Source organism: Salminus brasiliensis, chromosome 4 (assembly GCF_030463535.1).
Source record: "Salminus brasiliensis chromosome 4, fSalBra1.hap2, whole genome shotgun sequence".
Classification (NCBI taxonomy): Eukaryota; Metazoa; Chordata; class Actinopteri; order Characiformes; family Bryconidae; genus Salminus; species Salminus brasiliensis.
In genome coordinates, this window is record NC_132881.1 from 7,648,617 (window position 1) to 7,665,712 (window position 17,096).

Genomic DNA, 17,096 nt, shown 5'->3' on the forward strand with positions numbered 1-17,096 from the left:
CCCTAATTTGCATAAACTGGTTATAAGCATGAATCCCCTACCTGTCACCAAAGTGCTTTCCTCTGTTTCAAATGTAGTCTGTCCTCCTTAAAGCACCAAGTTGGAAGAAAGTGGAGTACACAGCTTATGTTTTGTCCATGGAAACAATACAAAATAAAGCTGATGTCTTAACCAAACAAAAAAGATCAAATATAATAATATAATATTTCCAGTACATTTTCAGTACACATGCACACTGGATTCTTGAAATATTAAATAAAATATCTAAAAGTCTAAAGTTATATTTGTGTAAGAAATCGTAAATTAAAAATCATGTATGTACAGTATGTAATTAAAGTATGTACAGATGCCAATATCTTATCCTAAGGCAGTCCCAAAAGCTCTGTTGTTCTGACCAGGACTGTTCTCACTCCATATGTGGCAGTAAACCACCAGAATAGCAAACATCTTGACATCTAGGCTGATAAAATCCCTGTTATATATCCAGGGTCTGTCAACAATCATTTTGCTTGTGATGAGCTCAATTCTCCTTCTTCCCAAAATCATATTTTTATAGTACACAGCTTATGTTTTATCTTTGGAAACAAAACGATTAAAGCTTGTTTTATTGTCGATTCTTTGAAAATGAATGGAATGCCAGATGTAATGCTGCTGGTATCCTACTAATTATCTGAAATATGCACAGGACCAACAAGACAATGATTTTATACAGTTGTCAAAAATAGCAACACTTATTTATTATCATTAATATTATTATTATTATTATTAAAAAACATTGATTCCAAACATATGACTTACAAAAACATATGATAACAAAATCTGAAACTATAGGTTGACTCGATCATTGGTAGATTGCAAGAATGACTGCATAATTAGAATTGCTGGATAAATAGAGGGATGGACTCGATGGCCCTCCCTCTCCCCCCAATCTCTCGTTAGCATGATACTAGCCAGAACTGGCAGTTACTGTTTTCCTCCAAATGCACTAAGCCAATGTGGACTCCCTATTTTAACACCACCCCCCTGCAACTCTGAAATTGCTTGTTAATGAGCTGATTAGTTGAATGAGATGTGTTGGGAGCAGGGCAGGGTGCCTCCAAACACTGTACTGACCTGTCCAGTGGCAAAAAGGGGCAGTTGGCTGCCCTACTGCTAGAGACTGCTAGGGACTGCTAACATTGCAAGATAGAGAGAGACCTGGTTAGTAATTGGAATTGGAGATAACCAAATTAAGAATAAAAAGATCAAATAAATCAAGATTAAGGAAAAAACAATTCTTTTTTTCTCTTTTCAATAAAACTGAATAAAAAAATAATAATATTTAAAAATAGAAAAAAATAAATGTCTAAACATGAGTTATTTTTGTATATAAAATATTATTAATAAGTATGTACCAACACTGATATCCAATACCTTTTATGTACAATCATTGTTTATGATGAATGTGCAGGCCCAAGGCAGTCCCAAAAGCTCTGCTGTTCTGACCAGGACTGTTGTCGCACCATATGTGGCAGTAAACCACCAGAACAGCAAACATCTTGACATCTAGGCTGATAAAATCCCTGTTTTATATCCAGGTTCTGTCAACAATCCTTTTGCTTGTGATGAGCTTAGGTCTCCTTCTTTCTAAAATCTTCTTTTTTGGCAGAAGGCACTTAACATGTGGATTCCGGAGGAGTTTGAAGAGCAGTGATGTGACTGAATAGGCTAGATAAAGTGTACACACCAGTTATGGGGCAGAAAGAAATGGAAAATCTTGTGAGCTACAGAAAATAGGATTTCACACCTTATGATTTCAAGCCCAAGTGCCAAATGTGATCTGTACAGCAGGCAAGCTGAGAAACTCATGCAAAGGAAAAAAACGTATTTCCAATAAGCAGCCAAAGTCCATCCTAACCTCACTTTTTTGCACAACTGTTCTATGATTGTGACACTTGCAATGAAAAATAAAAGATGTCAAATGGGTCTTGAGTGCAATGGCACTGAACATAGTTCTTCAAAAAGTTCAGGTCTTGTAGGGCTGATGTCCAGCATAGTTTGGTGAGTTTTCTGCTGTAACACACTCAACAAACCTGGGAATTTAACGGATAACAGATGATGAGCGTAAAAAAGAGAATTTCCTAGTGTTAGAAATGAGTGTTGGGCATAGGTCCTTCAGGACCAGATTTGAAGAACTCAGTCAAGTCATAGGAGAATCATATTTAGATCACAAAAGACAATCAATTGGTGTTTCAGAAAAGGAATACTTGTTAAATCTCTATGTGCAGTATGGCTGAATCGTCACAGACAATACCTGCAATGTGTTGTAATTGTACTTGAAGCAGAAAATCAGTTGATAAACCTCACTTCTAATAGAAATGAATGGGAAGTTACTTAAGGGTTCTAAGGGTTAAGGGTTATAGCTATGGGTTATTTCATATTTTCCATGCATAAGGAAGTGCATGGTAGTCTGTAGTAATCACAGGATAGATGCAGTAGATACAAAAATGCTGAAAATGCTGAAAAAAAAACAGTGATTTTCCATAGTGTTGCCTTTACACTATTACTTTTAGGGTGTTAGATATCCACCTATTCAGTTATCACATGCTAATAACCCACCATTCATTTCACCATCACCACCCGCAGTGAGTCTGAACAAACTCTGCCAAGCTCTTCCATCCAGATCCAGTTTTACCGGCTATGCACTTAATACAAGCCTCACATGTTACGTGTTACCCAACTGTATGTAGTGTGAGTATGGAAAAAGGCCCACAAAGGCATATAGACACTAGAGGGCGGTAAAGCAGAACAAACACATCACGTCTTCACTAGGATCAAACAGCACTGCTTGATTAAACAAGGAAAACCCCAAAAGCTCCATCTTTAGATTCAAGCTCTTACCAGCATTCACAATGGCATCCAGCTCCAGGATGGTGATGTCGCCTTTGTAGAGGGAGACTTTGTCACACAGTGAGACCGGGTGTTCCTCCTCTTCGTCTGGTTCTGAGAAAAGCAAGGCAACAGTGGTAACTCATTATTAGCATTTATTAATTATTCTACTCTCAGTGACTCTCAGTCCTCATCACACACTGCTATCAAAGAGGGGTTTAATATAGTACCAAGAAAAGTATTTGAACTTCACAGAATAATAACAAAATTGTTCTGATGTAATATTAGTGATAATATTAGTGATTAGTAATATTAGTGATAATACTAATATACATATATATATAATTTTCAGATTTTTCTATGCATTCAAATTGTTCTTTAAGTTCTCATGGTTCTATGTAAGTTAACTTGGATGCAGAAGGCCCCTTTTAATTTCCACTTGGCCAAATGTTCGGCCAACTTTATCAGTCAGTCTTATTTTCCATCACTGGATCATAGTAATCTGTGCATGAATATGTTCATAAGTTCAGTTATTTGTTTTATCTATACACTATATTGTATGCACAGATATACTATTATTGAGTACAGGTTCTTCAGACACACCCATTCCTAACAGGTGTATAAAAACAACCACACTGCACACTGGCAGTGGTATGGATCACATAGATCCATCACATAGGCTAAATTTGCCCCAGCCAACTGTAAGTGCTATCTTTGTTTAATGGAAGCATCCAGGAGCAACAGTGGCTCAGCCACAAAGTGGAAGTCGCTGAAACCCACAGAACGGAGCTGCCTGTACAAGTGCTGAACTGCACAGTGCACAACAACTAGCCTTAATCATCAATATAGAATCTTAAACCATCTTTGCAGGCAAAAACAGCCACACCAAGCCTAGGATCACTATGCGCAGTGCCAAGTGTTGGCTGGAGTTTGGTAAAGCATGTCATCACTGGACTCTGAAGCAGTGGGAACATGTTCAATGGGGTTATAAATCTATCTGATCACATCTGATCTGGACAAATCTAGGAGAAGGATTATACTACAAGGGGTTGTGGAGAGAGCAACACCTTTTTTTTTAAGAAGGAGAAAAAAAATGGATGGGTCAAGGGATGAAGGTCTACCAGATACAGGGTAAAATACTCCCCCCTTTAGCATCTCACCCTAAACATTTGGCTTTGCAGAGTTTAATGCACATCTGATAATCATTTGTTCTTGCCACTCAAACGTTTCACTTCATTTCATTGCCTTGTATGGCACAAATGATAATAATATATTTAATATTTAATACATTTTCTTGGAAAAATGAGGTGAAAACTGTTGACTGAGTTGAGAAATATACAATCACTGATTTCAGTAAAAGGCTAAACAATTCCATTCAATTTTTTGTACATGTACAAAATCAGCCTAGTCACTATTTATACGCAAAAGCTCAATAAACCAACTAAAACATATAATTATTTAACATCTGTACTACACTGCCTCAACGGCTGAAGCAGGCACCGTAGAGTTACAGCACAACAGGTTACAGCATAATTCAACATGTCTTTTAATCCTTTAATTGAAATCAACAGTAAAGTGATTAAGATTAGTCTGACAGCTGTCCTCGGTCCCCAGTCTAAGAGAACCCACTGCTCACTCAAAACACAGCGCCTGGCAGGAAAAAGCCAGCATCATCGCAGTAAATAAGCTTGAGGACTGCACAGTGGACAAGGACAGTACTTGAAGGCACTGCTACCACCTACTGTGCTTCAGAGGGACTGCCAGCAACATTTCCTGCAGAAGTAGATCCAACTGCAGTCTGATCTTTCACAACTGAAAGACAATTCTTTTGTTCAGTACTTTACTATGTCACTTCCAATCAAATTTAAATTGTCAAATGCTTTTATGGTCAGTGTCCACACTCTTTGCATTAAGCCATAGTTAACAAACACAGTAACATAATAGTAAAGTATATTAATATTTAATAGGAATTATATTTTAACAATAGAATTACCAAATAATATAGCTGTATTAAACATTTTCTAAGGGAGTTTGGGCACACTGAACAGTCAGTACTTATAAACATTTTGTAAACTTCTTGTAATGTTTCCATCAACCATCTGAATTTCAGTGATTTTGAGCTTGGGCACCTGAGTTATCACTATTAGGTCCATATTTAATATAATATAGAGCATATATTTTCAGACTAATTGAGTTCTATTTGTATTGTATGTTCTTAAAATGTTGTTTCGTAGAGAACGCGAATTAGTTTATTAGTTATTTATTATTATTATTATTTAGCTTATTAGCTTATCAGTATCAAGAACTCTTAAAAGGAGAAGTAATAATATGAGGAGGTGCTGGGTCATCTTCGTCACCCATGTTCAAACTGTTACAGAGAAGTACAGAAAAGATAATAGAATTACCACACATTTCAGCATAAAGTTCATGACATTATTCAAGTCCATGACACTTTTTCATGTTGGAAAGTATAAGCATTCTTGGTCGGCTCTGTCCTGGGGTGCTTCCTAGACCCAGTGCAGGTGGTGGGAGACAGGAGGATGACAACCAAGCTGGCATCCATGCTGGAGAACAGCTCCCACCCCATGCATGAGACTCTGGCAGCACTGGGCAGCTCCTTTAGCGACAGGCTGCTTCACCCCAAGTGTGTGAAGGAGCGGTATCGCAGGTCCTTCCTTCCTGCTGCCGTCAGACTGCACAACCAGCACTGCTCCCAGCGGACCACATACACACACACTTAACTACACACACATGTTCATGTTCAGGGAATACTATGTGCAATACCCCCCCCCATGTGCAATTAAGAGTCTTTTGCTGTAAATAGTATTGTTATTGCTATTTTAATTCTTATTTATATTGTGTACATATAGTGTAAATTATTTATCTACATTTTTGTAACTGAGTGTCTTGCTATCCCTTTCTGCTGTTACACTGTGAATTTCCCCACTGCGGGACTAATAAAGGACTATCTTATCTTATTAAGAAACGATTCAGGTGTGTTGCACTCCAAATATTTAAGAATGTCATGGCACAAGTGAAAACGACATCATCTATCTCTTAAATTCATTAAAGAGGTCAAGCACACAGACACAATTCTAACTGTTAACTAAAAAAAAGATACTGTGGTAATTAAGTGGATAATCATATGACAATACTGATAGCTATGTTTGCTATTATTGGCTGTTTGGATAGTCAATACAGAAATCCTTTGTTTGAGACTTTGTATTTAGTGTTGAATTACACAGACGTTCACTTGAAGTCAGGTGTGTTTACATTATGATTTAAATGCCATGTTTCCTCTACGGCTGACACACTGAGATGAAGAAAAAACAAAACAAAACATTTACCTTCCCAGTGATTACTTTGGCAATAAATAATAGAATGGTTATTTATTTACTGCATGTATATTTTGACCATGTAAGGTTCATTTTGGACCCTGTGGTGATTTATATATATATATATATATATATATATATATATATATATATATATATATATATATATATATATAAAATCACCACAGGGTCAAAATGAACCTAACATGGTCAAAAATATACATAAAGCACACATACATACATACATTTTGGTAGCCATCAACAAGCTTCTGGCAGAATTCTGCTTGGATACCTGACCACTCTTCTTCACAGTCCACATTTCAAGAGCTTAAATGTTAGCCTGCTTCATCCCTTCCACAACCACCTTTCATATGTGTTTGGGTTATCACTGTCCTGTTGGAACGCCCAGTTGTGTCCAAGTTTTAACAGTCTAGCTGATGCTTTGCGGTTATTTTACGGCTAGTCTGCTTCCTCGTTATTCTATCCACTTGCAATTTACCAGCTCCAAAACTGCCGCAGAGCATGTAAACATCCTTGTCCCATCTGACAATATTATGTTTCTTTGTTCATGTGGTGATCTTTGAACTTTAATCAAGCTTGAAGGTGTCGATTTTGTAGCAGGGGCTACTTTATTGGATAGTCGCCTCTCAGTCTATAGTAATGTAAAATTTGCTTGACTATAGAGCCTGACACTGGTGTTCCCTCAGCTTCCAGTTCATGGCGATCCTGTGCCTTGGTGGTTCTTGAGTTGTTCCTGACCATGCAAACCAACTTCTTCTTAGCTAAAGGTGACAGTTTGCAAACTGTTCTGTAATGACAGTTTCATAGTTTGGCAAAATGGCTACACCTCTTAATATTTTGTACTTACGTTTAACACAACTTGTGTCTGAATTGATGATCTTGGAATCTGCAGTTGATTAGAAATGGCTCCAGGAGGCATTCCTGACTTGAGTAACTCTACGATCATCCTCCACAGATCTACACTGAGCTCCTTGGACTTTCCTATTGTACTGTTTATTGCTAAATCCATCTTTTTACAGAAGGGTTTCCTGTTTACAGACATTACTGGATGCGTATGTAGCCAGGGGGCAAAAGCGCTTTGGAAATACAATAAGAAGACAATATAATAATAAGACAGTTTCAGAGTGGGATCTGTTTGTTTGCTTTTCATTTTCTACGGTTTTTGGCAATGGGATGTGACCCCCTCGGAATATTAAACATTTCCCATCCATCTTCTTTCTGGCTGGTGCCGTCTGCTGCACAACAGCTCCTTTCTTATTGTTGAAGAGTGCTGCTTTCTGTTGCTTTCTGCCTCTGTGATGCCTCTGTCATTGCACAGAAACCCATCTATGTGGGCAAAGACAAGCTACCAGCTGTAGTCCATCATGATCACTAACAGAACCATTAAGTGGCTTTCAGCACGACTGAATTAATAATCTCAGTGGGTAATATTAGTACAAATATAGCTAGACACAAATAAATGAATACATTGCATGTCATAATTGATCACAGATCGCCAAATTATTAGAGAACCTACTTTCTGTTTACTTTTTGCAATTGTTATTTCCCTTTTTGAGGCTTCTTAACCGTTCTGCTTTTTATCTTATCCCACATATATATCAAATTATAATACAAACAGAACTGAGCTGAATATAAAACATACTACATACTTACAGAGTAACACCTAAAACACTTGGTGCATGCAAAACCACATAGGCCTACTATTACACCAACAGTTAGACTAACACACGCCTTACTAATATTTGGACACATCTACAGTCAGCTGCAGTGTGAGTTAGAAAGATATTTTCAACCTATCACGTTCATGAACATTTACTTAACATTACAAATACTTAACATTCAGCACTGTGTGACGGGCGTGCTGCAGTTTGCACACTGTTTATTTGAAAGTTTAATTAAAAGATGTTTTTCTGTTCTCAATGCTAACCATGAGCCAACGCCCTAGCCCAAAGCTAACACACTAATCACAAGAAACTTCTGCTGAAGTGCCGTCTGTCTGTTAACAGTATTGTTCGATGCCAATCAGAATTATATATGATATGATATCATATCCAGAGCTAAAATTGAGCCTGGGATTATACGCTCCTCTTGCCAGGCCTGGCAACAATGCAAAACTGCATGTGTAAACATGTCTTGACTGATTGACTTCACTAAAATTAGTGTAAAGGGGAAACGATGTACATTTGTTTTTAGCCAAAGCGTCTCTCTTTTAGGGTCTAGCTCCATAATTCCTTAATCTTATCATGGCTGCAACTGCTTAGAACAAACTGGTGCAACCACAGACAGCGAGTGGGGGCTTCAAAATCTGGGCAAACAATAGAGCACTGGCATCAAATACTGTGCATATGGGTAGGCTAAACAGTACAATGCATGACTGAGCAGACAGGCTACCAGGCGTCCAACCGTTGTCCATCAAATGATTAAAAAAACAAGCCAGCATCGATCATTTAAGAAGGTAACGTAATGGTCACACTTTCACACTGTCCTTTTACAGAACTTTGTATGGATACAAATGAGCGTCTGCAAATATTCTGGTTTTATTAATACACTAATAGGGCCGATGGAACTCAAAAGCAGGGCTGTGACATCAGGCAAAGCCATGTGGCGGGCATTTGCAGGAAGCATTTTCTTCCAAGCCAGCCGAAACATGCCCTCTTTGATTTCCAAATTGCTCTCTCTGCATAAAAATAAGTGTAATTATATAATTAATTAAGGTACAGTACAAGCTTTTTTTCCAACGATAAATTAATGTAACATATTTAATATAATTTCATATAATTTATTCTTTTTAGAATTTTTAGAATTTTATTTACATACCTACTCAAATTGTAAGGTTTGTTGTTTCTGAGAACTTCTGTATTTAAATATTTCATAACGATTTATTTTATGGTCTTTGCTGAGTAAAGTTATTGTCTTACACCAGTGTAGTTTTAACAGTTAAACCAGAAGTTCAGACAATTGTGACTCCCTTCCTGTCAAATCACCATGAAACAGACAAAGGTAACCTTCTTCTCATTTCGTGTGAACTTCATTGCACAGAAAGACTGATATTGCAGTTTATGCTACAGTGCCTATTAAAATTATTCACCCCCTCGGACATGTCCCCCTTTTAATTATTTAAATGTTCAAGAATTTACCAAGAAATAAATTAAATAAAAAGATATAATGTAAATTATGTGATTGCATAAATATTAATTTTAATTGTGACTGACCTAATTCAACAGAGCTCCAGGCAATTGGTTCTAGTAGTCTCACAATTACTGAAATGGAGATCACCTGAGTGCAGTGAATGTGTCTCAAGTGATTGGAGTATCCAGACAGGTGTCTTTAAGGTCCAGTCACTGGTTAATTAGTATTCCTGGCAGATATGACAAATACACCATGATGACAAAAGGACACTCCACACGATTCCGAGAACATGTTATTGAAGAGTATACATCAGGGGATGGACACTAAAAAAAATCCACACACAGAGCATCTACTGGAGATTAGTCCATCATTAAGAAATGGAAGGAATATGGCACGTGTAAATCTGCCTAGAGCAGGCCGTCCTCACAAACGGAGTGACCGTGGAAGAAGGAGATTAGTGAGGGAATCTATCAAGACAACTTGGCTACTCAACGACTACTCAAGCTTCAGCAGCTGAGATGGGAGAGAATCTGCATACGACACCTGATGCCCAGGATCCTCACCAGTCAGAGCTTTATGGAAGAGCATGTGAAAAACTCCAAGGTCTATTAAGAGTATGTTCTTTGGTATTTTGATCTGATGAGACCAAAATCGAGCCTTTTGGATATCAGACTAGTGGTGGCAGCATCGATTAAACTCCAGTAGTCACCTGTGTCTTGCAGGCCTTCCTCAGCAGTCTCTTTCTTGCACTGTCCTTCAGTGCAGGTGTGAGCGCAGCCTGCTCTAGACAGATTCACACATGTACCATGTTCCTTCCATTTCTTAATAGTGGCTTTAACTGACTTATACTCTTCAGTAACCTGTACTCTCAATTGTATGGTGTTCTTTCATCTTAATGGTGTATCTGCAGCTAGGAATACTGATTAACCAGGGACTCGGCCTTCCAGACGAGTGTTTCTTTACTACTATCACTTGAGATACATTCACTGCATTCAGGTGATCTCCACCAATTGCCTGGACATCTGTTAAGTTAGAGCATGCACTTAAAAGGGGGTGGATATATATGCAGTCACTTAATTAACATTAGATGTTTTCATTTGATTGACATTACTCTGTAGAAATCTATATCAGTATAAAACAATTTATACTGATATATTGACAGGGGGAAAACATCCAAACCCTATAGCTGCTCTGTACACTGTGTAAAAAAATCTGGATCAGTGGACCAATAGAAAGTCTAATTTTACATTGATTTCCATTCAAAGTTAAGAACATTTTTGTCTTCTTCTGTAAAGTCACAAAGTTGGAGATACATGTTATGTACATATAATTCATTGGACAGCGACAATATGTGCTTGGTAAAAATTCCAAACATTGCAAAAAATCTGACAGTACTTCTATAGCTCAACCATTCTAAATAAAGTGACCGTTTTACCTTATGTATGTTTCTTTAGCATAGGTAGCTAACAGTCAGACATATAAAGTTAGCAGTTCGACATTTTACCTTACACTGACTTACTGAAGTAGGATCTAATTGTCCTCAGATAAACAGATTTATTAGCTATATATAAGTTGCAGTTAAATAACAGCAATATATATATTTTTTTGGGTTTGTTTTTTGTTTTGTGTTTTTTTTTAATGTGGAAGCACAGCAAGACAACATAGGAGCAAGGTGCTGACCCAGATGGACTGCATTTGCAATGCAAGATCCCAAACTGTTCCACTGCAAAATGCTTAAAAAACACTTTAAGAAAATAAGCAACATCACTGACTACTAGCTTGTTTTCTAACAAATGAGCAACCTAAACCAGCTGCTGTGTACTGAGGGGACAAGCAGGCAACACCATCATTAACAACTGACTCAGATTTACTGCAATTGCCTCCTACTGGCACTCCCCCATAGCCAAATCCTCTACGCTGTGTGACATTTGTTCTACCACCAACTGTTTTTCGAAAAGACTAAACACCACATTCCCTTGGCGAAGATCACCTGAAGGGCCTCTCTCAGTGATCCATCTTGTTGGCTGTGGTCTCTTTAAAAATAAGGGTGGCTAAAAGGGTTCTTTTGGAGTGATGCCATAAAAGAAGCACCTTGGTTTAGACTTATTTAATGGAAATCTTCTCATCATGTAAACGTTCACTTTTAAAAATAAAGGTCCCAAATGTAGTTAAAACACTTTTAGATCCTTGAAAAAAAAGAAACATATGTATAAATGTATATATGTATGAATGCATCTTCTTTTGAGAGCAATTCCTGTAAATGAGATACATCAAGAATCTTGTAGGATTTAAAGTCTTAACCATGATTCCTTAGGGAATCAGAGTTTGCCCAAGGAATCCTTTATGTCACCTTTTTTAAAGATTGTTCTATATGTCAAAGTAGTTATAGTTAAGCAACATTTCTTTTCTGAGTATGTATTATTTAGAGGACTTGCCACCAGAAAATCCATGCTTAGTATTTAGTGAATCACCCAGCATAAGCCTGATGAAAGTCAGTAATATAGTCTGGGCTTAAAAATCAACAGTAGATAAATGCAAGATGGGTATAGAAGCTGTGCAAAACTAGCAAGGGCTTTTTAGACAGCTTTACTTCTGAAACTTGCTGATCTCATATAAAGAAATGGTGTCTCTTCATTTTTAATAATAAAGGAGTTAAAAGAGGTTCTTTGCAGCATTACCCCAGAACCCAACAACGCCCCTCCCTAAAAAGTAATACATACAAAGTTCCCCAAAGGGCTACTCTGATCTATGTTGTTGGCTGTGCTCTCCTTAAAAAAAATAATCCCTTTTAATGGATAGTTCTTTAGAAAATATTCTTAAAAATAACTGTGTCAATATTGTTTTTTCAAAAATGCTTCTTTAGGTAACCAAAAGTGGCTCTACACTCCAACCAAATATAAATTCTCTATAGTTCTAAAAACATGCTGTAGAAATATCAGAACATTTTGGTTGACCCAAGGTTCTTTGAGGAACCGTATACAAGAGTTTTGTATACTTTTTAAGGGTATAGGGCATTATGGCCTAGAGTGGTCTAGAGTGGTCTATACCAATAAGATTTTTTCCCATAACCTATTTAGGAACGTTTATTTCAAGACTGAGTATTATCACAGTTCTTGTAGGCAAGTCCATTTCCTCTGCAGCCATCTTTGCAATGCCACCAGGCAGTTATTTCCAGGCATATGAGACCAGGACAGACCAAAATATTAAAAACTGAAGGTCAGATTACTGTTTCAGATATTTTATCTGTTACAAGTACTCCCATTCATATTTCAATCAGTGGCGGGTTCGATGACTTATCTTGCCTCCAGAATATCCCTGCTTAGTGGTTCTTTGAAACAGTGCCATACAAAATTTTTTATAAGATCTATACTAATGTAAGGGTTCTTCAAAGAACTCACAACTCTCTCATGCGTCATGTTTACAAATGTTGTTTCTGAAGAACCATACTTTTGTTTTATGAAAGTCTGGTTATTCTATGACATCATACAAATTACCCTTTTTTGGCATTGTTTGATTTTTTTTTAAGTGAAGGACAACATTTAGTTTATATAGTATATATTTGTAAAAATGTGATTTAAAAAACTCTTAAGCATTTTTTACTTCTTAAATTTTAGTCTAAAAGAAGACAACTTAAAGGCCTGTAACCAAAAATACAAACTAAAACCACAATCTGTATCCAGTTGTGGGCTGACAGAATAATATCTATTTAAAGTATCTCACCCTGTACTTGTTATACCTACCTATCTGAAGCCACCCAAAGTTCAGAACATTTTCTAACTGTACAACTTCCATGTCCTTAATTCTGCTAGAATTCTTAGCAAAGCAATGTTTTGAATAAGGACTATGATAATAATTTCACTTAAAATGCAAACTGTGCCAACCAAGTAAAAGAGCAGCATAGAATAGAGCATAGAGCAATATAGAATACATGCCAGATTACATTATATGTAAACGGAAATCAATTAATTTTAATTTCACTCCGATTTTTATTTAAAATCGAGATTACATGGATGAAGAACTAATGTACAATGTTACTGAGTAAAAAAGAATGAATGGAACAAAAGTATAAAATAGGACAAAAATGTATAACAATCACAAATAATAATGAACATAATGAAAACAAGGCAAAATAAACAAATAAATAAATAAGATCAACAACACAATTAAAAGAACAATTAAAACACAAATGAAAACACATAAAATGAAAAAAGTGATTGATGACACTAATCATAAAATGTTCTTTTGATCTATTATAAATTATCTAAACATTTGCATCAACATTCAAGAAAAATACTAATTTTTGCCTTTAACTTTTCAGGTAAAACAGATTCAAGTACAACCAGCTACTGGTCATCTTGTATTCCCACAGCAACATAACCTGCAAATTCTGACAACTAACAGTCTTTATATTTCTCCAGAAAAGACTGTTTATTCAGAGTTGTGTTACAGAATTCACTGTATTTGGGTAATATACACATTATTATAGCAGCCTTCTGAAGCTCAGAAACAACTCACAGTGAGAGCTAGCCAGACTTAAGTCCAGAGAGAACTCCACATACCTCAAATTTAATATAGTTCAGTTTGTAGTGTTGATATTTGCTGTTCTACTTTGTGAATATGACAGTCACTTATAACACTTATTTGGATGCAGATTTTCTAATGTTTAGGCAGGAAAAAAATAATCCACTTTAAACAGCACAAAATTAAATTAGGCTTAAAGTGTTTTGAAATCTTTTACCACACTTGGTCCCTCAATTGGTTAAAATCAACCCCATTTTACAAATTAAATTAAGGTATGTTCTTATAACTTTCATTCAATACAATCACAGAATGCAATATTACACAACTCAGACCAGCTGATCAGTAAGTATGCCAGACGCATACCCACAAACACATAAAAACAACCAACTCTGCAATTTGAGGAATATCTGAACATTCTTGCAAGTTACAAAATTTCACCGTTCTGACCGTTATCCCATACATCAAATTTTGCAACAAACTTGTTCCTGTTTGTCTGTTCCTCATTAGTTATTACTCCTCAATTTTTCAAACTGGGTGCATAAAGAAATTAAGAGTGCTTTGTGCAATCATCTTAAAGTTCAAGAAGTCAGTTAGCGCTGAAACCGGAAAACAGTCCACAATAAAAGTTTTTAGAACTAAAGATATTTATATCTTTGGGTAAAAATAAGCACAATAATATCAAATGACATGATATGAGATGACATGTCCATGGCATGGTTATGTCAATGTGATACAAAAAAACAAGTATTTGGTGCACAGATTTTCATCTTTTTAATGTTTTTTTCTGAAATCAACACAGGTTAAAAATTATGAATACAGGGCCATAAATATACATACAGCACACTGAATATTTAGTTAAATGGCCCTTAGGAAGTTGCATCTTAACTAAACACTTTTGGTAGCCATCAATAAGCTTCTGGCAGAATTCTGGTTGGATATTTGACCACTCCACTTGGCAGAACTGGTAGATTTACAATAAAATGGTCAGTGTCCTGTAAAAACACCCAGTTGTGTCCACATTTCAACTCTCTAACTAGTGGATTGTGATTATGCTGTAGAAGTGGCTTAACCTCCCAATATCAGTTGTTTGAATTGATGAATTTGCAGTTGTTTAGAAATGGCACTGAGGCTCCTTTGTCTTTATTGTTGTACTGTGTAATGATCAATCTCATAAGTGCTGTTAAACAAACCTATGGGCACAGAGAAGCTACCAGCTGTAGTCAATCATGATCAGGCAGTAGATCTGACATTTTGGAACTTTCAGAACCACTGAATCAATAATCATGGAAGTGTATGTGTATATTTGACCTTGAGTTGATTTCAGAAAACCCTTCAATAAAAACTTGTGTATCAAATTCTATTCTAGTTTTGTTTCTATTAAAGATCAAGAAACAGTTTAAAGAAATAATTAAAAGCTCAGTATTGCCAAAGTGATGTCAATGAAAAGTGTATGTATCAGACCACACCTACAGCCGGGTTCAAGCAAAAATGTTACCATACATACAAACTAAGATCAAAGTTACAATTTCAACAGTTCCTGGAAATTGGAGAGCCTTGAGTTTGGCGTCCTTAAAGTTTCATTCATTGGCATGAACCTAATGCTAGTCATGATATAATGATCTATTAAGTGTTGTTAAAAGGTTAGAACTGACACCAGTTGACAAGACTGCTGATACGTTCTGTTTTAGAAACTGGGGACTTGAGTCAACCTGCAACTTGACTCGTGCTTGTCTTTAACTGATTTGCAACTTGACTCGGACTCAAGACTTACAACTCGCAAAATTTCAACCTGAGGAAAAAAAACATACACAAAACGGATAAAAGTCAGACCACCAAGCTTAATGCTGTACATAAAACAATTCATATCCAGCCTCACATGTGACCCACAATGCTGTTATCCTGCAATTCATTAAACAACTGGTTCAATACTGCCTCAAATCAGGAGTCTTTTATAACTAAAAACCTTGAGTCTGGTGGACAGAACTAGAGTCTCCCGGTGCAGTGTTTAAAGAAAATATGTGAACCAACTTGACATAGCTTGTTAGCATTGCGCATACTTGGTTGGCAAGTATGCGCAATGCCTTAAAACAATTTTAAATAATGTTTGTAACATGTTTTTAACAGGATTTGCAGAACTCCAGAGATATGACTAGCAGCCGGGAGGAAATTCAAACTCAAAACTACTGCTTTTTCAGCAAAATTGGGGACATATCATCATCTTTGCAATCCTCCTTGCTTGTAGAGACCTACTACCGGCTTTGCTCTCAAGTGTGCTAGCTAGCAAATTAGCTAATTTGTATCAATGTTTTGTTTATTGTTAGCATAAACATTTCACAACTCAAAAATGTTCATATATAAGAAACTTCCACAAAAAAGCATAACAGCCGATCTGGCTGGATTTTAAGACAATTTTAGCTTTTAAAATTCAGATAACATTTCTTTAAAATGTACTAAAACATCAGCTGGACTTCCTACAGTGGTTTCAAGCTGTGTCCCCTTTTTCCTTTAAACACAATATTTATTACAAGTTGCAACATCTTGATTCCTGAAAGTTGTGCTATTATAAAATGCACATTATTTGAAGCTGGGTTGAACCTGACAGGTCAGTAACAAAGGCATTTAGACCTTGTCCCCTCTAGAAGGCAGGAGCATGGCTAATGTATAGGGAGAGTTTGCTGAAATACAAAAGTGGTCAAAATACTTTCTAGTCTACCCGAGCTAACACAGCATTCAACTTAAATATAGTGAAGGAACCGCTCTTTGAGTCTATATCAGCCTCTGGTGTGCAGGCACCCTCGGCAGTAATATCAGTTCATGGAAAATAACAGTATTTGCGCTCATGACTTTTTAGGTTCCCTGTGTTTCTTTATATATTTCCTTTCTGTCAGTAAGTTACTCGCCACTCATGGTAATCATCACTGAGCTGTCAATCCTATGCTTTAGACGGCCAGGTTTACCTGCATCGCTCCCATGTTGTCTCCAGGTGGCTACCTTGTCCAAAGCCAAATAGTGGACGTATTCTTTACGTCTTTCCTCCTTTCCAAGACTGAGCAAGCGCTCTGTGGAGTAAAAACACAAATATATAGTGTTAACCTATATTCTTTAAAGCAGTTTACCAATCACTTTTCAAATGATTGTGCTTGCTTCCAAAACATTCTTCATACCCGATAGTCTGTATTCATGCTGGTAGTTATTTTCCTACTGAAAACTAAACTGAAAATA

At 36.6% G+C, this 17,096-nt stretch overlaps 1 protein-coding gene across 3 annotated transcripts in view; it reads right to left on the reverse strand.

The window, feature by feature from the left end:
- macrod2 (mono-ADP ribosylhydrolase 2) overlaps positions 1-17,096 on the reverse strand; it is a 931,382-nt gene that overhangs the window by 905,668 nt on the left and 8,618 nt on the right. For all 3 annotated transcript variants that reach the window (XM_072677423.1, XM_072677422.1, XM_072677421.1), the window contains exons 2-3: positions 16,832-16,933; positions 2,881-2,982 (exon numbers count right to left, since the gene is read on the reverse strand). In XM_072677423.1, the coding sequence (XP_072533524.1) occupies positions 2,881-2,982; positions 16,832-16,933 (204 nt within the window). The remainder of the gene's footprint in view (positions 1-2,880; positions 2,983-16,831; positions 16,934-17,096) is intronic.